This window comes from Bison bison, unplaced genomic scaffold, assembly GCF_000754665.1.
Source record: "Bison bison bison isolate TAMUID 2011002044 unplaced genomic scaffold, Bison_UMD1.0 scf7180017864043, whole genome shotgun sequence".
Taxonomy (NCBI): Eukaryota; Metazoa; Chordata; class Mammalia; order Artiodactyla; family Bovidae; genus Bison; species Bison bison.
The window spans coordinates 880,825-902,936 of record NW_011494615.1 but is presented as its reverse complement, the minus strand read 5'-3'; the positions used below and the strand labels follow the sequence as shown (position 1 = coordinate 902,936).

The 22,112-nt window shown below is 41.7% G+C and overlaps 1 protein-coding gene across 2 annotated transcripts in view; it reads right to left on the bottom strand.

The window, feature by feature from the left end:
• The window catches only part of ULK4 (unc-51 like kinase 4), a 511,789-nt gene that overhangs the window by 365,828 nt on the left and 123,849 nt on the right, over positions 1–22,112 (bottom strand). For both annotated transcript variants that reach the window (XM_010835460.1, XM_010835461.1), the window contains one exon: positions 17,863–17,990. In XM_010835460.1, coding sequence (XP_010833762.1) covers positions 17,863–17,990 — 128 coding nt within the window. The remainder of the gene's footprint in view (positions 1–17,862; positions 17,991–22,112) is intronic.

Genomic DNA, 22,112 nt, shown 5'->3' with positions numbered 1-22,112 from the left:
GATCACAATAAACTGTGGAAAATTCTGAAAGAGATGGGAATACCAGACCACCTGACCTGCCTCTTGAGAAACCTGTATGCAGGTCAGGAAGCAATAGTTAGAGCTGGACATGGAACAACAGACTGGTTCCAAATAGGAAAAGGAGTATGTCAAGGCTATATATTGTCACCCTGCTTATTTAACTTATATGCAAAGCACATCATGAGAAATGCTGGGCTGGAGGAAGCACAAGCTGGAATCAAGATTGCCGGGAGAAATATCAATAACCTCAGATATGCAGATGACACCACCCTTGCAGAAAGTGAAGAGGAACTAAAGAGCCTCTTGATGAAAGTGAAAGAGGACAGTAAAAAAGCTGGCTTAAAACTCAACATTCATAAAACTAAGATCATGGCATCCAGTCCCATCACTTCATGGCAAATAGATGGGGAAACAGTGGAAACAGTGTCAGACTTTATTTTTCTGGGCTCCAAAATCACTGCAGATGGTGATGGCAGCCATGAAATTAAAAGACGCTTACTCCTTGGAAGGCAAGTTCTGACCAACCTAGACAGCATATTCAAAAGCAGAGACATTACTTTACCAACAAAGATCCACCTAATCAAGGCCGTGGTTTTTCTAGTAGTCATGTATGGACCTGAGAGTTGGACTATAAAGAAAGCTGAGCACAGAAGAACTGATGCCTTTGACCTGTGGTGTTGGAGAAGACTCTTGAGAGTCCCTTGGACTGCAAGGAGATCCAACCAGTCCATCCTAAAGGAAATCAGTCCTGGGTGTGCATTGGAAGGACTGAAGTTGAAGCTGAAACTCCAATATTTTGGCCACCTGATGCAAAGAGCTGACTCATTTGAAAAGACCCTGATGTTGGGAGAGATTGAAGGCAGGAGGAGAAGGGGACGACAGAGGATGAGATGGTTGGATGGCATCACCGACTCAATGGACATGAGTTTGGGTAAACTCCAGGAGTTGGTGATGCACAGGGAGGCCTGGAAAGCTGCGGTTCATGGGGTCACAAAGAGTCAGACATGAATGACTGAACTGAAGTGATCTTGTGGTGTTAATGCAAACTTTAGTAATTATTATGGTAGGCATATTCTGATATTTCTCTGTTGTTCGTATTTTCTCATTTGTGCAATACCTGTTCAGATCTTCTGCTGATTCACCCATGGGTTACTAGTCTTTTGTTATTGATTTGAAGGCATTATTTATATGGTCTAGAACTGTCCCTCTTCTTCTGTCTTCTCCTTTTGTCTTTCACAATGAAGTCTTCAATCCACTGGAAACTGCTTTATCATAAGGATTTTAAAAGGAATCTAATCCCATTGCTTTTCCAGGCAGACACACTTACCCTGGTACTATGCATTAAAAAGGTACTTCTAAAACTAAGGGTGGAAGAAAAGGAGCAAAAGCACAAATTTTTGGCAAAGTCTGACTAAAAAGCAGTTTCATTTGTAAATTAGCTTTTCTACCCAATGAATCTAAGTGATGGCTATCAGAGTTGTACACAGGCAGAAGTTTGAAGATTTATTCTCTATAGAAAGTAAAGCAGAAAGGTTGTAGACTAAGAGAAAGCAAACCAAGTCAAAGAAGGGGCCAACAAACAAAACTGGGAGTCTCGGTGAATTTCTGAACGAATACCAGGACTTCTAGCCCCCTTCCCCAGGGGGCTCCCCACACCCAGGCAGCCAGGTCCCTGCGTCCCAGGCTGACAGCAAAAATGCTCTTTGGTGAAACTAACTGGCTCAAGAGAAACATCCTAGAGATACTGATGCTAAAGTTCATGTCAAAAATGCCCAATGTTGAGTAGTATTTGAGGGTGTAAATATACCACAATTTATTTCAGTGTTGATGGACATTGAGGCTGTTTCAACTCATGCACATTACCAAGCATAACTTAGGCTGGATCCATGGAAACATTTCTGCTGGATATATACTTGGAAGTGAGACCACTGGATCATAAGGTATGCCTGGCTTCAGATTAATAGGCACTGCTGATACTCAGTTTTCCAAAGTGATGAAGTCAATTTACATTGCAACAGGTAGGTGTAAGAATTCCATTTGCTCTATATTCTTGCCACAATTTTTTCATGTGTTAATTGGCCATTTGAAGATAACCAGTTTTATAAAGTTCCTGTTCAAGTCTATGCTCATTTTTCTCTTGTATTATCTGCTCTTCAGTGCTTTATACATTTTAGCTAAGGGCCCACATCAATTATATGTGTAGCAAATACTCTCCACTACGCTATGGACTTGTTACTTTCTCAGTGATCCCTTGTGGTGAATCGAAGATCTTAGTTTTAAGGTAACCCAATTTATCAATATTTTATGACAGTGCTCTTGTATCCTGCTTAAAAAAAAAAAAAATCCTGGTCTATTCCAAGGTAATAAAGAAATTTTCAGGTGTTAGCTACTGCAAACTTGTTTTCTCTTTTTACATGAATTAAATCGACATGAATTAACTTCTATGCACAGAGTAATTTAGAGCTTTTTTTCCTTGTACTGATATCAAAATGACCCATTTTCCACTTGCTGTAAAAACCATCACTTCCTCACTGTTTTATCCTATGTCTCTTCTGCTCTTCTCCATATTTTCCATCCTTCTGTCTCTCCTCAATGGTCCCAGATGAATTCAGAACCGTATATTAATTCTCTGTTATTAATACTGTTATTATTAATATTATTATTAATACTGGTATTAATATAACAGTATATTAATTATTCAGCTCTAATATGCAGTTAACCCAATCCCACGAGTTCTGCATTTCAGTTATAGAATACCCACTCTGTTCTTATAGTTCTAGTTCTCTACTGAAATTCTCCATTTTCCAAATTCCTGAATACACTGATCATAGTTATTTTAAGTTAGCTTTGTGATTAATTCCATTCTCTGTAACCTCTGTGGATATTGTAATTTATCTCACTTGTTTTTTTTATCATATCATCTTATCCTCTTGCAGGCTCAATTCTTTCTGTATATATACAGTCTGTGAGAAGTGGAAGGATTACTTTGAGACCGAGGGTTAAACTCCTCCAGACTGGATTTACATGTAACCCTGGATCACCTTAATCCAACCAGAGATGATGATGATTCAAAAGTGGGCTTCTTTCCCTGTTCCAGGAAATCCTCCAAATAAGTAACAGGGATCCAAATAAATAAATCCTCCAAATAAATAACAGAAACAGAGGGCAGGGAAAATGGAAATGTTTATCTTTTGGACATAGAAGAATGCAAAAGAACTTCCATCAAACCTGTGGTGGATTCATGTTGATGTATGGCAAAACCAAAACAATATTTTAAAGTAATTAACCTCCAATTAAAATAAATAAATTTATATTAAAAAAAAAAAGTAAATTTATACTTGTGTCTAAGGAGTCAATTTTTTCTAAAATCTAAATTATCTATTACAAAATTTAATACTGTGCTACTTAATTAATGTAGTATGACATACCATTTCTTTAAAGCAAAAACTACTCACTTTCAGCCACTAGCACAGACTGTTAAAACATAAGAAAATATCCATTACCTCCACTGGAGAAATAAAAGACTGATGGGATCCATAACAATATAAAACTCACTCTAGAATGATGCTCCATTTCTTCATGCCCTCTCCAATGCCTTCCCATTACAGGATGTGTTTACACAGGCTATCAGAGAATAAATTGACTTCACGGACAAGGGAACATTAGCTACTAAAAGAACTCACATTCTATGAAGGAAATAAAATGTAGAGACATTTGAGTATAGTATCCATAAACACTTTACAATTTTTCTACAACCAAACTGCAAATGTTATTTCTTAGTGGTCTACAAGGGTATCAAGCTGAAAAGATCAACATGCTGACAATAATCCAAGTGTTATTGAAATGGGGAAGCCTGGGAGTTGAGACAGACATAGGGAGTGGATTGGGTTCCTTTGGGGCAACTTGAAGATTCCTCTTGGGCATGCCACTGAATATGTAAAGATGATACAAACCTGGAGTTTGGAGAGGTCATACAGATGCATACCAACCTATTTGAAGCCACTGGATTGGATGAAATCACCCTAGGACAGTGGTGAAAGAGAAACAAAGAGGGCCCAGGAAGATGCAGAAGAGGGAGAACCAATGAAGAAGAGACTGAGGTGGGAAGAAAGCAAGGAATGCATGTTAACTCTTACCATGAGCCCTTTCACTACAAAGGAAGATTCTGGTTCAAGTTGGCCAGCTGAACCCAAGCATTTTACTTCTCTCTTTTCCACATCCCCTTAGGAAATCCACATTATCCCTAAAAAGAGGAAGCTGTACCATTCACAGCTAGAACCTTCCAAGAATTTTGTCAAGATGACGGCGCAGATGGAAGGGGAGAGAGGCAAGCAAGCGCCCATGAAGGAGAAACCTGCCAGGGAAGCAAGGAGAACCCCAGCAGCACCCTCAGCTCCAAACATCAGGGAGACATGTTTAGGCACTGGAACTGATAAGAAGAGGCGAGTTCCTCACACCTAAGGACAGTTTTTGAAGAAACTAGGACCAGCAAATCGGGCACAAAGACCATGGTGACTACAAGGAGAGGGATCCCAGGAAGACTGCAGGAAGGAAAACTTTTAAAGCAAAGGAATGACTTGATGAAAGTAGCATTTGAAGAACATGAATCTGGTATGGCACAGACAAATGATGAGAGAGGAAGGAAGCCAGATAGGCCATTAGCAGTTATGAGTGTGCAGGTAAAGAGGAGAAACAGAAAGGAACTTGAGAGACAAGAATAAACTGCCTGGAAATGGTGTGAATAGGAGATAAGACTCCAGTAGTCTTTTTCAGAGACAAGGGCACATCCACGTTGTGAGAAATCAATCATACGGATTTTTTAAACAGAGAAGTCATGCTCCTTTAACTTAGTCCGGGATCCTCCAGGATGCCATCACCCCTGCCCCACCCCCATTCCTACCCCCTGAAACCCCTCCCTCCCGTTCCGGTCCTACTGGACTCACTGTGCCCACCAACGGACCACTCCCTTGTCGACTTCTGCTGCAGACCTTACCACATGTCGTTGGATGCTGCATACGATGCAAACTGTGGCTAATCCATCCCATTTGGATTCGCCTTGGACCACCTCACAAATGGGTCCTTGTTGAGACCATATACTATTCCAGAAAATCAAAACACCACACTTTTCCTTGCTTCACTTCAATCTAAACCCACTGGTATCTATCTACTGTACATTTTTTATAACTAACTTTTCTGCCTTCAGAGAAAATGTGTATTTTAAATATGGAATTTTGGGGGGAGGAAAAATTTGGAATTTAAAATTAATAGATACAGATTACTATGTATAAAATAAACAATAAGGACCTACTATATAGCACATGAGTATATTCAATATCTTATAAAAACCTATAATGGAAAAGAGTCTGAAAAAAAGACATATATGTGTATGTGTGTATATATCAGTTCAGTTCAGTCGCTCAGTCATGTCTGACTCTTTGCGACCCCATGAATCGCAGCACGCCAGGCCTCCCTGTCCATCACCAACTCCGGAGTTCACTCAGACTCACGTCCATCGAGTCAGTGATGCCATCCAGCCATCTCATCCTCTGTCGTCCCCTTCTCCTCCTGCCCCCAATCCCCAATCAGGGATATATATATATCCCTGAATTACTTGTTGTACACCTGAAACATTGTAAATCAGCTATACTTCAATACATAAATAAGGGATCCTTTTAGAAAACTTATGAATTTTTGCCTAATTAAAAAATTTATGACGTTTTGATTCCACTTGTTTGACTTAGTATGAATAAAATGTTAGATTTCTAATTTAGAAAAACAGATATACAACAAGCAACAACGGTTTACTGTATAGCACAGGGAAGTATAGTCAATAGCTTGTAATAACTTATAATGGAAAATAATTGCAAAAATAATATACATTTATATGTAGAACTGAATCACATTGCTGCACACCTGAAACACTATAATAAGTCAGCCATACTTCAATAAAATATATATATTAAAAAAAATAAAGGATCTTCAGCAAGCTCATCATCCAATACTTTTCTTTGTAATTGAAGCGGTTCTCTCTTGGGTTATGATGCTCAGGTGATAGTTTTGATCTGAATTTAAATTACATGGATACACCACACGTACAGATCTATTCTGGGTTTATTTCTTCAGTTTCAAAATGTAATAGATATTTAGGAATAGACATACTTAGTAATCAGCAGAATCCACACACTGGCTACATCATCTCTGCAGCAAGGGTCATTATGATTTGGGAAAAAAAGGGACAAACAGCAGTTCCTGACATGTCCCATCTCTAAAAAGATATTAACTCATATCCATAGAAAACCAAATCACAGAAATTGATAGCAACATCGGAAAAAAAAAAAATTGAGAGGCATAGGGATGATAAAAATCTATTATATGTCCATTTGTCTATTTGGTCTGTGCAGAATTTCAGAAAAATGACTGTGATGGACTTTGTGGATTACCCAAAACAGAAACAGGTTGTGACTGCAACTGCAGCTGTGATTTCAGCTTGGTACCTCTACTGCAGCAAATTAGCACTGCCCCGGGATCTTATAGTTGCTATTGACCCGGCAAAGGCTTTTTTCTACATGTAAATATGGAAGAACCATCAGCACATGTTTGCTTTTTACTCATCACGGCAAACAGCAAATGTTCAGGGCCTTGCCTTTGAGCTCTGCCAACAAACCTGCTCTTGGTTATCAGGCAGCAAAGATCTGCATTGTCTTGACGTCCCACCAGCATCACACTTGTACTTGTACACTAGCACTTCGATGACGTGAGACATTAGGCTATTGGACCTGAGGAGCTTCAGTTGGCTTAGTAAGACATTTAAGAGACAGATAAACTCCATAAAAATCCATTGTCCACTAGGCCCCAGTGAAGTTTCTAGGGCTCAACAATCTAGAACACGTTGAGCTATCCCTCCAGAGCAAAGACAAGTTATCGCATCTTCTACTGATTATGACCAAAAGGTGGGCTTTGTGAACCTAGGCGGCAATATATACCACATTAGACTGTGTCCCTCTGACTCATTTTCTGAGAGACCCATGCACCTACTAGTTTTTAATGGAGCTGGAATGAATGAAGGCTCTGTTGTAATTCCCATCTGCAGTGTAAGCAGTTCTTCCACATGGGCCATATAACCCCAGCACATCTACTGGTACTCTCAGTATCTTGTGGGTTATCTTATGGGAATATTTACGTGATATTTACACGGGTCCCCAGGAAAACACCAATAAATGAATCACAACACAGGTCTTTGGGTTGCTGTCGTCTGAAGGTTTGTGTTCATCCCCAAATTTAACTAGAATCCTAACAGCGCTCATGAAGGAATCATTGCCTTCATAAAAGAGAGCCCTCAGAGGGCCCTAGTCCCTTCCTCCATGTGTGGACACAAGGATAAACCTGCAACCTAGAGGAGGGCCTTCATCCAATCCACAACGGCATCCTGATCTCAGACTTCCAGCCTCCAGAACTATGAGAAATATACATGTCATTTATAAGCCACCCACCTGAGCCACAAAGGAAGCCCCTTTATAAGCCACCAATCTTTGATATTTTGTTAGAGCAGCTAACAGTTTTAGCTGCCAAGTTTTAGAGTTAAGTCATATTCTGCAGATCACTGTTCTTTTGAGAAACAGCCCCTGACAGAGGATGAACGTGACGAGTGACATCAAATGATCACATGATATGAGTAACCCATCAGTAACTGTATCATTAACCTGCCACACCAAGCCACCAGGCTGGGCACACACAGCAGTAACCCATCATCAAGTGCACTGGTAAGTGTAAGAGCGAAGCTTGAACAGGTCCAGTAAGAACTACTAAGCTGAATGAGCAGGTGGTGCAGAGTCCTTTGACACAGTCCCTCTAGCACTGTCTCTCCTCTCTCGATCCTGATAAAGAATTATTTATAAGCAGTTGACCCAACAAGAAAATCACTGAGCCTGGTTAGTGAATGGTTCACTACAATACGCTGGCAGCAAATCAAAGTAGACTGCTGCCAGCATGACAAAAGAAATCAAATGAGTCCCTGAAAAGGAAACCCAACACATTTTGTTTTACTTAATGTTCAAACTGAGACATGGCTAAAGGTACTGATGCCTGCTGATTCGTGGGCACTGGCTATCAGCTTGAATCTTCTATTAATGGCCAGGGACTATGAAAAAAAAAGAGTTAAAAACTGGTGACCAGAAGTTCTGGGAAAAGTCTATGTGAGTGGACATCTCAGAGTGGGTACAAAGCATGATGACATTTGTGTACCACGTGGATGCCCACTAAAGGACAACTACTTTACAGAAGCCTCTCTACACTCAGGTAGAGAAGATGACACTTTCTGCAAATGTCAGTCAACACAATTTCTCCAGTCATCCCAGGGCTTGCTCATGGGCCCTCATCCAGAGGGGCCTTGGTGGCAGTATTAGAGGATATGTATGTGCTCAGCAAAAAGAACGCTCCTCTTCAATTATGACCGAGATCCTGCCCATCCAGCCAACACGAGAAACCAACACTGTGCCCCCAGTCTAGCCCATAACCTGGGGAGACCTGCCGGTCAGCTAGCAACAGACTGGTGCATGAAAGGGGCAGTAAACTCTCCTTTAAGTAAAGACAAAGAAACGCCTTCTTTATCACCATGATAATCAAAGTAACACTCTATCTGATCAAGAAACTTATTAACAGCAAAAGAAGTGTGGTAATATGCTCAGGTCCACTGAATTCACTATTCAGCAAGTAGCCATCACCCAGAGACTTCTGGGTAACTGAGAGGAAGAATGGCCAACTGCAAGCTCAGTGGTGCTGCCAGCTGGGAAACAACACAACACCAGGCCTTATAACAATGAGGTGTAATGTTCTGAATCAACAAACAAAACATAGGCTTCAGCATTCCCATTCATCAAAACACACAGGTCTGGTGGTAACTGAGAGGCAGAAGTGGGAGTGACTACCTCTCACTCACTGCTTTTTTACCTACAGTTTCCACGACCCCGAGCTCTGCTGGAATGGTTCCAAGCAAGAATGGTTTCCACCAGAGGACAAAATAATTCCATCTGGGGATGGAGAGGATCACTCTACTGATGAAGAGTGAGTGATCACAATCACCAAAGAAATATTACGTTGCTGCCAAACAGTGTGGACAGGGTCAACAAGGACCTTGGAGAGTCTCTGAAGAGCCTGCAGGATTTCCACATGTACAGTCGCTCAGTCGTGTCCGACTCTTTGAGCCTCCATGGACCATAGCCCCCCAAGCTCCTCTGTCCACGGGATTTCCCAAGGCAAGAATACTGGTGTGGGTCACCATTTCCTTCTCCAGGTGATCCTCCTAACCCAAGGATCAAATTCACATCTCTGTCTCTTCCTGCATTGGCAGGTAGATTGTCTCCCACTAGCACTGCTTGGGAAGCACAGATACTTCTGTATCTAATAGCTAAAGTTAAGGAAACGCTAAGCAACCAACAAAAACCTGGGTCATATCCTTCAAGTTCTTGACAAAAGTACAATTCTGTGATTCAAGTTTATTTATAACGATGGAACTTCTGAATCATCAGGATTCATGATACACATTTGTCATCGTGCTCAGATGCCCTCAAAAAGGTAATCTCACCAACTAGTCAAAAGTTGCCCTTCTAACTGTACTTAGGATATAAGATAGTGGTTGTTGTTTTTTTCCTTAATTTGACATTATCATTTTAATTTGCACTTCTCTGATTACTCTTGAGACTGACTATCTTTATGAATCTCTTTAAATAGATTAACTCTATTACATACAATGCAAAACTTTACAGAATTTCTTAGCATGAAATTTTACTTCTGATTTGTGGGGCATATAAAAGTTTCTAAACTATATATAGCCAAACTATCATTATTTCCTTTTATGGTTTATTTCATTGCTTTTCTGCTCAGAAAAGCTTTCCTTGCCCATATTTAAACATATTTTCTTCCAACTGTTTAGAGTTTCTTTCTCATATATAATTCTTTAATCCATCTGGAATTGACTTTTGTATGGTGTAAGCTGAGAAAATAATTTTTCCCACACAGTTAACCAATTATACAGAGTAAAATTTTTTTAAATCTTCCTTTTAAGATCAAAGCAGATTTTCCCCCCCACTGATTTCCATATTAATAGCAATGCTATGGGGAAGGGGAAAAAAAAGTCTAGAAGAACCTGATCCATCAGGAGGCACTGACATTTCAGGCTCACAACAAAGTACACAATGAACTTACAAGGCTCTTCATCCCCTAAAAGGGTTATCATTTCTAGAGAAACGTAAGACCCTATTTTATCTCCCGTCATTTTCAATATGAGTATGAAGCCATTTGGAGGAATAGGTGGACATTTGGGGGCTATCATATCCTTTTTATTTAATCCTGACAGCTCAATTTCACTGCCTGTCATGCAAGATAGATTTGAGAGCTGACATCATAGAAAATGTACTGAAATTTAATCCATAAAAGGCTGATGGTGATGATGGTAAGCAGGAAAAAATATCTACATAAAATAGCAAAGGTTATCGTGGGCTCTTGATGTGAAGTTTCAGTTCTCAGGCAGACGGGTAGCATTGCCGTTAGCTCAAACATCCAGCTGCTAACAGAGTTCCAAGGCACAGGTATGGAAGAGAGAACAATTTTCTCTATGACTCATCACAGAGAATTTTAACATCTCTCTAACCTGAAGCCTGCCTCCCTTTTGCAAACATTTATATTCAACATTGCATTTCATATGCACACTGGTGTAATACCTGGGCATCAAAGCAAGAAGGAACACATACCAACCTCCCAGCTGGGAGGTGTGGGCAAGGCCAAACAGGGTGCTAACCTTCCATGCTCTGCCTGGTGGAAGCAGGCAACAGTGACCTGATTCTCCTGTCAGGCATAATACCCAACAGACAGCAGGCAGTGGGCCCTCCATTCCCTGCCCAGCCAAACAAGCCACTCTCCAGTCTCCCTGCAGGGGCAGTGACAGCATGTCTGAGCAAGAAGCTGATCTTCCATTCTACGGCCAAGGAGAAGCAAACAGCAATCTGATTTCCCCGGCAGGTTAGTTATCAATGGGGCCCAGTGACAAGCCGGACCTTCATCCCTCCCCTAGCAGTGACAAGACTTAACACCAAGCGAGATGAAGACACATCCTATTACACAAGGTAACAGGCAAAATGTCAGGGATATAATCTTAAAAATCACTAACCACAGCAAGAACCAGGCAAATCACAACATGAATCAAAAAACACAATCAACAGATGCTAACACCAATATGAACCAGTTGCTAGAAGGATCTAATAACAATTTCTAAGCAGGCGTCATAAAAATGTTTCAAATGATCTGAAAGACCAATGAAAGAACTGAAAATTTCAGGAGAAAAAAGTTTTAAAAATAATCAATGTAAGCTACAGAACTTTTGAAAACTACAATAACCAAAACTGAAAAGTCAATGGACCGGCTCAAGAATAGAGCACAGGTAATAGAAAACGTGATCAGTAAACTTAAGGACAGATTAGCTGAATTTACAATATCTGAAAAGCAGATACAAAGAGGCTTATTAAAGAAAGCGTCTCAGGGACCTACCAGACAATAACAAAATGCCTTCTATTTGTATCATCAGGATCCAGAAAGGGAGGAGAGAAACAATGGGACTGAAAAAGTATCTGAAGAAATAATGCCTGAAAAATACCCAAATTTAGCAGAAGACTTAAAGGAACAAACTCAAAACAGGAGAAACCCAAAGAAACTCACACTAAAGATATATAACAATTAAACTTTTTTAAATCCTAAAGACAAAGAAAAATGCCTTTAAGAGAGCAGAGAAAGATGATCCATGGCTACTGGAGGAACAGCAACTGAAATGAAAGATGTCTCGTATGCAGCTACCAGTTTGGTTCCAGGACCCACTGCTGATGCCAAAATCCGTGGACGCTCGAGTCTGCTGTCAATGTTCGCACAGTTTCACATCTGAGGACTCAACCGACCACAGACTGTAGTTCCGTCTAGATTTATTGGGAAAATACCTGCGTGAACGTAAACCTGCAAAGGTCGATCCCGTGTTGTTCAAGAATCAACTGTGCTGCCAAACGATTAGTGTTCTTTATACACCTCAATATCTCTTCTTTGGAGTTACATCACACACTACCAAATTATTTTTCAAGCTTTAGAGACTGCTGTATTTAATTTTATTTTTCATTAAACATTCACCTGACACTTAAATCCAAGTCATAAAGCAGCTATATGCAAAGCAGAGCTGCCACCCCTACCCCTGTCCCCGGGTCTTTCACTCCATATAAAACGCATTTTGTTCATTCTTAATTTATCCTTCTGTTCTTTTTGAAATACTAATAAGTGCATATGTCTTTCCTGTTTTCTCCCTCGTTCTTACACAGAAGTTAGTATGTAATAAGTACCCTTCTGCACCTTGCTTCTAGCAGGATAATATGTCCTGGTGATCAGTCCATGGCTGTGTATAGAGATCCTACTTGTCCATTCTCACAGCTGCAGAGTCCTCCATCATGGGTACTGTGGCTACAAGAATTCTAAAAACGTCTCTCCCACGATTCCTACCCCTTGACTATTCAAAACACTAATCTGAGTACAACAGTGAAGGAACTTTAAAGATAAAAAGGAACAAAATTATTTCATTTGCAGAGACATGGATGAGCTTAGAGACTGCAAGAAAGAATGAAGCAAGTCAGAAAGAGAAAAACAAGGATCATATATTAGCATGCATATGTGAAATCTAGAAAGATAATAGAGGTGAACCTATTTGCAAAGCAGAAAGAGACACAGATGTAGAGAACAAACATATAAACACTAAGGGGGGAAAGGAGTGGGAACAAATTGGGAGACTGGGGTTGATACATATCTGCCACTACGAGTAAAACAGGTAACTAATGAGAACCTACTGTATAGCATAGGGAACTCTACTCAGTGCTCTAAGGTGATCTAAATGGGAAGGAAATCCAAAAAGGAGGGCATATATGTATACGTATGGCTGATTCATTTTGCTGTACAGCAGAAACTAACACAATGATTGTAAAGCAACTATACTTCAATAAAAAATTTTTTAAAATGAAGTCCCAATTTGATTATCCTCAAATTATGTAGGTTATCTGCATGAGCCCAACCCAATCAGCTGAAACCTTTAAAAATGGGGCTTTCTACTCCTGATGGCAGAAGAGTGAGGAAAGACATTTGAGTCGGTGGAGGGGATTCAAGGTATAAAAAGGGCAACTACCTGCGTCCAGGAAAAAAGCAAATGGCTCTGCTGTGAAATGACAATGGAAAGGAAGGACGGCCCCTAGAAGCCGAAAGCAAGCCCCAGCCATAAACCAGCAACAAAGTGGGGACCTCGGTCTTACAGCTGCAAAGAAATGAACTCTACCAACAATCAGTGCTCTTGGAGAAGACCTCAGCCTCAGACAAGGACTGCAGCACCAGCCAATAACTGTACTTCGACCCTGTGAGACATGAGCAGGGGGTCCAGCTACAAAGAGCCTGACCTCCCGACCCACATGAACTGTCAGATGAATACATGCGTGTTGTCCTAAACCACTGAGTTTTCTGTAATGTGATGGCAGGAAGAAAAAACTAACACAAGGGTGACCACAATTCTCCAGCTAGTCTGCTGTATATAGTTTACTGTTAACAAATGATGCCTCACTCATGTGTCATCTCACGTCCTTGCCAATAACAGATCCTTGGACAGTGTATCCGAGAAGTGAGATGGCTGGGACAAAGGGTAAAAACATGGAATTTCTCTAGATACAGACAAATTCTTCTTCACAGTAGTCACAGTATTCTGCCATTCCCACCAGCAGCAGAGGACAGTGCCAGCTGCCCCACAGCCTCACCCACAGAACATGTTTCAGACGCTATCAGTGTGCTGAGTGAGAAAGAACACTCAGTGTAGTTTCTCTTGTAACGAGGAGTATGAGGTGCTCTCCTCTAATAATAAGGAAGATTCAGCATTTACTCACAGGTTGAGGAGTCATCCTCACTCTTTTTTCCATGAACTGTTTCTAATTAAGTCTGTTTCTGCTGAGCATCTCTTGGCGAGTCTTGACATCTGAGTTCCATGTTTCCTTACGTATCTGGTGATTCTTGGTTGTCCATTTATATTTTAAGAGGATGCACTGAAGCGTTGTTGGAAGGTCTGCATGCAGGAGTGGGGCTCACGATGGATGGGCTCCAATACAGGAACATGGGGCAAGGTTTCTTGAGCTACAGTAGAGGGACAGGCAAATGGCCAGCCCCTGTGGAGACGGGATCAGCTTCCCTGAGGTTAACCTCCAAACTCTGGTCAAGAGCATGGAAATCAGGCTGCCAACAGACTGCAAGTCAAGGAGGGGTAGAAGGCAGATGTCCTCACCCTTGAGACTAAGCAGCTGTTCTACGATCCTCATTATAGGGTCTCACAAAGCACCTCATCTCCCTCTGATACGTCTCAAACCCCACATCTGAAGCCTCACCGGTTCAAACCATCCAGAATATACCTCAAGTCTCCCGGTGCAGCAGAAGAGGCAGAGTGTCCCGGATGCTCAGGCCTGGCAATCAAGTCCGCATGCAAATTGCCATCAGTCTTCCTATGTTGAGTCTCACCTCCCTCTCACCACTGACTTCAAAGGTACCTTTACACCTGCCTTTCCCAACCTGTCCTGAGTTCTGCCAGGAGGTGACCAGGTCTCCTCCCAGCTTCTCCCTCTGCAGACATTAATGGACCTCAGTGAACATTCATCTCTCACCCTTCCAGCTTCCAAAACACCAGGACAGGTGACAGCATTCCTCTGCCTCAGTCACCTTTCCCTTTGCGGTTTTGTGACTTTTTGATTCCTTTACCCTCAGTTTAATACGGCACCAGGAGAGAGCATGTTTGAGCAGAAGATGACTACGAGATTGTTTCCATTAGAAACCCTCCTCCATCTGTTCCTTTCCTCTTCCTGGCATTCCCCATGCTCTGCATGTGAGGTCTCCTGGACCAACACTCCGACTTTCCTACTGTCTCCACATGAATCTCCACGTCTTTGTCATTGGCTCTGCGTGGGTCAATGTGTCCTTTCAAAGCACTAATGCCGTCCCCAGCAGAGGCCATTTGCTTTTGGTTCTTCTGCTAAATTTCAGAAAACTGCTTCTCCATGGAGTTTTCATTCCTTGTTTGTTAACATTCTGTCTATTCCATTAGTTCTGCCTCCGTGAGGGCTGCCTGCCCTTGTTCGTCCTCCTTCAATTACTTCCAGCATCTCTGTCAGTGGACTGTGACCAAGCTCTGCTTGCTCAAGACTTCCTCCCCCAGCTCGGCACCTGATCAGACCAGGTTGTGGCAAAGATACAGGTGGGGAGGGGACGTGTTCTCTCCAAGTGCTGGAAAATGAGATCACCCCCCTGCAGCCTCAGTCAGGGGCAGACTGGCCCCCAAGGCAGCTCCACTGTGGATGCCCTGGGGACAGGACTACTGGCCCAAAAACCACACCAAAAGCACCTGCATTCTGCACCCAACAGAAGACCTGAGGTCTGCTATTCCCCCAGGCTTAGAGCACAGAGTGTTCACATCTCTACCCACAGCACAGGAAGAATGGGGCTCACGCTTACCTCTCCCACAAGGCTAAGCCTCACCCTCCAGAGAGGGCAGAGTAGGGGTCAGGGTTAGGGTGTGCATTCAGGCCACCATCTGTCCACCATGGCCAAAGTTTCTAAATATTCACTCAGGGACACAGAAATCACAGTCACTTCCTAGGAGGACCAAGCCTGTCCCACTCAGGCTCTCACAGTTCTTTCCTGTTAGAGAGTCTCTGAGTTGGGGTGAGGAGCGCAATTTGAGATAGGATGATTAGAGTGGCTCTCAGAAGCAGTAACCACTAGACCGAACAGAAAGCTGAATGAGCTGAGGAAATCAGCCACGCACGCAGCTGCGGGGAGAGCACGGTGGGCACAGGGAACACCAGAGGGGAGTGTAATGAGCAAGCGTGCGCAGGAAGCAGCAAGAACTGTGCAGCTGGCTGGCTGGAGGGGGCGCAAGGAGGAGCTGCGGAACACAAGGGCTGAGAGGCGGGCAGGCATGAGATGAAGTCAGCCCACAGTCAGAGTGGGGGGTATTATTTCAGCCCAACAGGATGCTATGAGGAGAATGCGAACAGGCAAGAAACAAAAGCTGATTCACACTGTGTAAGAGACACTCTTGCTGCTACACATAGACCAGACTATGAGTCTAAGAAATGATGGAAGAACACCTGTTGAGAAACTATATTACTTGTCCTGGAGGAAAATGATGGTAGATACAAGGAGAGATGAGAGGCAGCAAAGACAGTGATGAGGTCTTTACTGATAGGTAAGAGCAACTACTGCTTCCAGCCATGATGGGCTCACAGGATCAGGGCACACCCTCTCATCTATAACCACTAACAAATAGACAAAACATATGAGATATCAGTTCTCAACTGGACATAAGACAACAAAGGGTTGATCCCTGAGAGATGAGAATCAATGGAAATTTCTTAGGATCCTGCACATGACCCACACCAAGAAGTGGTTCACCTGCGATGTGATGACAGGCTAAAGACAGATATAAGGAAGAATCTAACAGAAAACTACAAATACCTTCGAAGTGATGAACATGCTCAATGAAAGTCATGTGCCCATGAACTGATATTGACATGTGGTAGAACCCATCTGTGTGAAAAGACATTTTCAAAGATAAGAAACATAAAACTGCATTAGGGGTCAACACCAACAGGAACATTTGCAATCAGATTTGATAATAAGGACTCTCACTTTGACCCCTAATTAAGCAAAATGTTAACTCTTCTCCCCAAAAGAATTCTATCTTTCCCATTATTAGACCTATGTTACAAAAAGGATATACTCAATTATTAGCAGTATATATTTTTTCTTTAACTTGAGTGAAGTAGTTGATTTACAATATTGTGTTAATTTGTGCTGTACAGCAAAGTGATTCATACATTATTTTTCATATTCTTTCCATTGCAATTTATCACAGGTTACTGAATATAGTTCTCTGTGCTATAGAGTAGGACCTTGTTTATCCGTTCTATATATCATAGTTTGCATCTGTCAATCCATCCCAGGGATAGATTGCGAGTAATGTACTTTTAATTACGTCAACAAAAAATTTGTGAAAATTTGTCTTCTCTCTTGTAATAGAAGTACATACATAATATTCACAATTTTGCTTCTTGATTTGTAAATCCTAAAACATGAACTCTCTGTTTGCAGGATAAAATTTTCCAATCCCTAATCAAGATCCATCTCAGCAATTCTAGAATCTTCCCAGTATTCTACCTTAAGTAAAAAACCAGGTCAAGAAATAGACAGTAAACCCTGTGCTCAAGGTTCCTCTGGGATGTAACCACTGGCCAGACAGTTTCAAAGACATTAACTGAGAAGCATCAGAGGCTGGAGGGAACCTGAGGTACATCAGACGCTTCTCTTTTTGGAGAGAAGAGGCGAGACTCAGTAACCATGAGAGATCTGCCCAGTCGAGGACCAGTCCACATACACCAGATCCCCATCCTGCCTCCTCCTCTGCTGCAGTACACTGGTTCCCCTGGGCTTTCAGCCACTCGGTCCAGAACCTCATACTAATGAGAACTATGACCAAACCACCCGTCAATAATGCCTTACAAAGATGCAAACCAGAACCACCTTTAACACCTTTAACACGCTGTACTCAGACCTAGGATATTCCTAATACTTAACCACCAGCCGACATCAGTGTTTCCAAGCAGAGGTGATAAGTGAAAAATTAAACCCTTGGAAAAATCTAGGAAAATAATTTTCAATAACCAGGTACATAGGGGCCAAGAAACACTACTAATGAAACAGGCACCAAACTGAAGTCATTGGCAAAATCAGAGAAAATCTTACCTTGCTTGGCAGCTGAGCAGCAGCATCTCGTGGTTATGAATCAAAATATATAAAAGAACCAGAAAGGCTTTGGCTCTAATGGAAGTGGAAGGGCTGTCCAGTAAACGGATAATTGTAGATACAAAGTCCTGTGGGAGACATGAGAATATTTTTTGAGAAAGCATGAAACAAATAAATAGAAGAGTCAACTCTGAAGGTCAATAGATTATAATAACCAAATAGAAAATAACATCACCTGTCAGTTTTGAAACTCTTTTGTAGTGCTATACTCTATACCAAGTTATTAAAATGTATGATCTCATTTAAACCTGAAAAGTAGCTGGAAAAGGTAACAATATTATCTCTGTTTTAAAAAAGGAAATCTCGAAAAGTTAAGCACTTTGCCCCAAATCACAAAACTGGATTCAAATCCAGGTCAGACAGACAATAAAGCCTGGTTCTTAACCACCCATCACATGACTGGAAGTGTGGCAATAACCAGAACTCAAAGTCATGACTGCATGTCTGCATGAACTTTTGAGCAAACCTTCACACACAAAGATCACACCTCTAGTCCATACAACTAAAGTCCTAGAGACATAAAGTAAAAACAATAGCCAATACGGGACACGGGAAAAAACCTCAATTTCTATGCTGGGAGGGATTGGGGGCAGGAGGAGAAGGGGACGACAGAGGATGAGATGGCTGGATGGCATCACTGACTCGATGGACGTGAGTCTCAGTGAACTCCGGGAGTTGGTGATGGACAGGGAGGCCTGGTGTGCTGCGATTCATGGGGTCGCAAAGAGTCAGACACGACTGAACGACTCATCTGATCTGATGTATGCATGCTCAGTCACGTCTGACTCTGCAACCCCATGGACTGTAGTTCATCAGGCTCCTCTGTCCATGGGATTTCCCAGGCAAGAATACTGGAGTGGGTTGCCATTTCCTACTCTACTATTTCTATAACATTCTTTACTTAAAGGTTTAACACAACATAGAGGAATAAGTGTTGACAAATGTTCGTGTCATGTTCTCTTGTAACAAAAAGACTGCATCATTCCGGGAGCCTATGGATATGCAAAAAATGGAATATACATACACACAGGGTTAACAGATATAAGTAGGCAGAAATATGGAATGGGATTATTATAAAGATGATTACAGAGGGCAGGACTTTAAGTTCCTGAGAGTCCTTGGCAGAGGCAAGCACCTAGGAGTGACATTGTGTGTCCAAGGAGATGTAAGCAGTTCAAATTTTTTTATTATTATTATATTTTTTGCCAAAGTGCTTTTACATTGGGTGCTATACTGGAGGGCAGGAAGCGCTTACACAGCCATGTACAGGCTTCTATTTTAAAGTGGAGATATATCTATATCTATGCATCAGTCTTTTTGCCTTTTCATACTGTTCATGGGGTTCTGAAGGCAAGAATGCTGAAGCAGTTTGCCATCCCCTTCTCCAGTGGACCACATTTTGTCAGAACTCTCCACCAAGACCCATCCATCTTGCGTGGCCCTACATGGCATGCCTACAGGGCATGGCGGTCCCTTGAACTGCAAGGAGATCACACCAGTCAATTCTAAAGGAAATCAACCCTGAATACTCATTAGGAGGACTGATGCTGATGCTCCAATACTTTGGCCACCTGACACAAAGAGCTGACTCATTGGAAAAGACCCCCATTCTGGGAAAGACTGAAGGCAGGAGGAAAAGGGGGTGACAGAGGGTGAGATGACTGGATGGCATCACTGACAACAGACACGAGTTTGAGCTTGCTCAAACTCAAGATGGTGAAGAACAGGGAAACCTGGTATGCTGCCATGGGGCTGCAAATAGTCAGACGCAACTGAGCGACTGAACAAATCCACCAGTCTCACCTAGATCCTGAACTGAATAATCAAACTAATTCATCAACTGGGTCGTGAAAAACAGAATCAACACCAAGGTGGCCTTGAGTAATGGACCTGTTTTCACCTTTCCAGTTGACAATAGAAAGCCCATTTCCCACAGTCAACTCTCAGTTCTAATTTATACAGTGAAGCCCATAGATCAAAACAACAAACTGTTTCCCACACCGACACCACTCTCACACATACGCGTGCATAACTGCAAAACCATGAAAATATCCACTAGCCATGTACTGAAAAACGGTTTCAGATTACTGCAGACTAGACAGACATGATACCCGACTGCCAATTCAGTATCTGGAAGTTCTGTTTCACATCAAAGAACATTACAGGGACAACTGCAAAATCTGAAAAGGTCTAAATTAGCTATGTTAAATAAATGTCAGCTTTGTGGGACTTCCCTGGTGGTTCTGCGGCTAGGACTGCATGCTCCCAATGCAGGGGGTCTGGGTTCAATCCCTGGTCAGGGAAGTAGCTTCCACATGCCCCAGCTAAGAAGTCCACATGCCACAAGTGAAGATCCCACATGCCACAAGCAAGACCCGGCACAGGCAGGCAGGCAGGTGAACAGTTAGACAGACTGACAAATTAATACATAGTCAAGAAAAAAATGAAAGTTTAAGTGTTTAATCTTTCCTCTAACTGGTAGGAAAGTGAGCTGTCATTTCTCCAAAGCCTTAAAAAAATGTTATTTTCTTCTGACCCAGTTGTTGTATCTCAAGAATTTTAGTGTAACAAAGTGATGATCAAAAGAGCTTTAACTACAAGAATGCTCATGGCAGTACTGTTCACAAGATAGACAAAAACAGTAAACAAACTTAACATCCCAAAGTAGGGAATTTGTTAAATCATAAGATTCTGGGAAAGATGGAAGGCAAAAGGAGAAGAGGGCAGCAGAAGATGAGATGGATGGATAGCATCACCAGCTCACTGGACATGAATTTGAACAAACTCCAGGAGATAGTGAAGGATACGGAAACTTGGCGTGCTGCCGTCCATGGGGTCACAAAGAGTCTGACACGACTGACCGACTGAACAGCAACATTATATCCAGTAATGATGCATGTGAGGAGGGCAAGTGGAGTAGGAAAGAGACATCACAGAAGTGACATTGCATGATTTCCAAAGCCAGGTTTGCAAAGGCCATGCGGCTCCTGTCTGGTTCTATTGAGACACTCTCTCTCTTGGAACCCAGCTGCTATGCTGTGAGGAAGCCCTACTAGCCCTCGGGGACCCTACACGGAATGCGACTGAGGATCCCAAGCCACAGCCCAGTTGGGTTCCCAGGGAATGGCAAGCACCAGCTTGCCAGTCATCTGAGTGAGCCTTCTGGAAAGTTTCTTCTCAGTCTTTCCCAGCTTTGCCTAAATTACCAATTAGTGAAATAAGTAAATTACTGGTCTTGTTTAAGCCACTACATTTTGAGTAGTTACACAGCAAGAGATAAGTGAAATATAGCTTAAGTATACAGTGAAAGAGGAAATTTTACCAGGTGCAATCAAAGTTTTGTACAGCAACAGTTATAATTTTAAGACACAGAAATGTCACTAAGAAGTCATGATGAGGTCTACTCTATGCCTTATTGATATTGTTATGCAGCCATTACTAACAATCTTGAAAAACTAAAATAATGCTTACGATTTTGAGTGAAACAAACTAGAAAAACTATGGCAAATAACAAAGATAAAAAACTGCATACAAGATTTGTTTGTAACACCATAATTCCCAGTCCCTTACAAGATGCAATATATTACAGACTCTAATTTTGGATCTATACCTAAAAGCACCTTATTCCCCAAATAAATTCTCATCTTGTCATTTCAGAAAAAGTAAATGAACAGTACTGACCGACTCCCTAAAACTAACTGCCCAGGGCACCATAGTTAATCTTAAGCAACATGCACCAGACTTCTAGAACAGTATTAATCTTACAACAAGATTACAGGCTGCAGGCAAAGACCAGTGCCAAGGATGAATAATCAAAACCACCTTCAGAGAGTCAAAATAACCCCGGGTCACTGTAGGTTGCCATCCACTATGTATTCATCTTTGATTTAAATTCATCTCACCATTTGGCTCAACACAACTAAATTTTACACATGGAAGAAAAAAAGCAGAAGCTGTTGAGGTCTATAGCCCAAACCACAGATTGAAGAGCTTCTGTCCAACAGTCAAATGGTTCTTGGCAGTGATTGCAGAACAGACATATCTACATAACATAAAGATGATGTTATGAAATGTTCACCATGTGAGGAATTGGTTGAAAGATATGAAGCTTACATCACAAAGTGGTATCTTGATCGAAATTAAGCAAAAGGATAAAAATTCCTTCAGTACATATCATAAAGACAAAATTA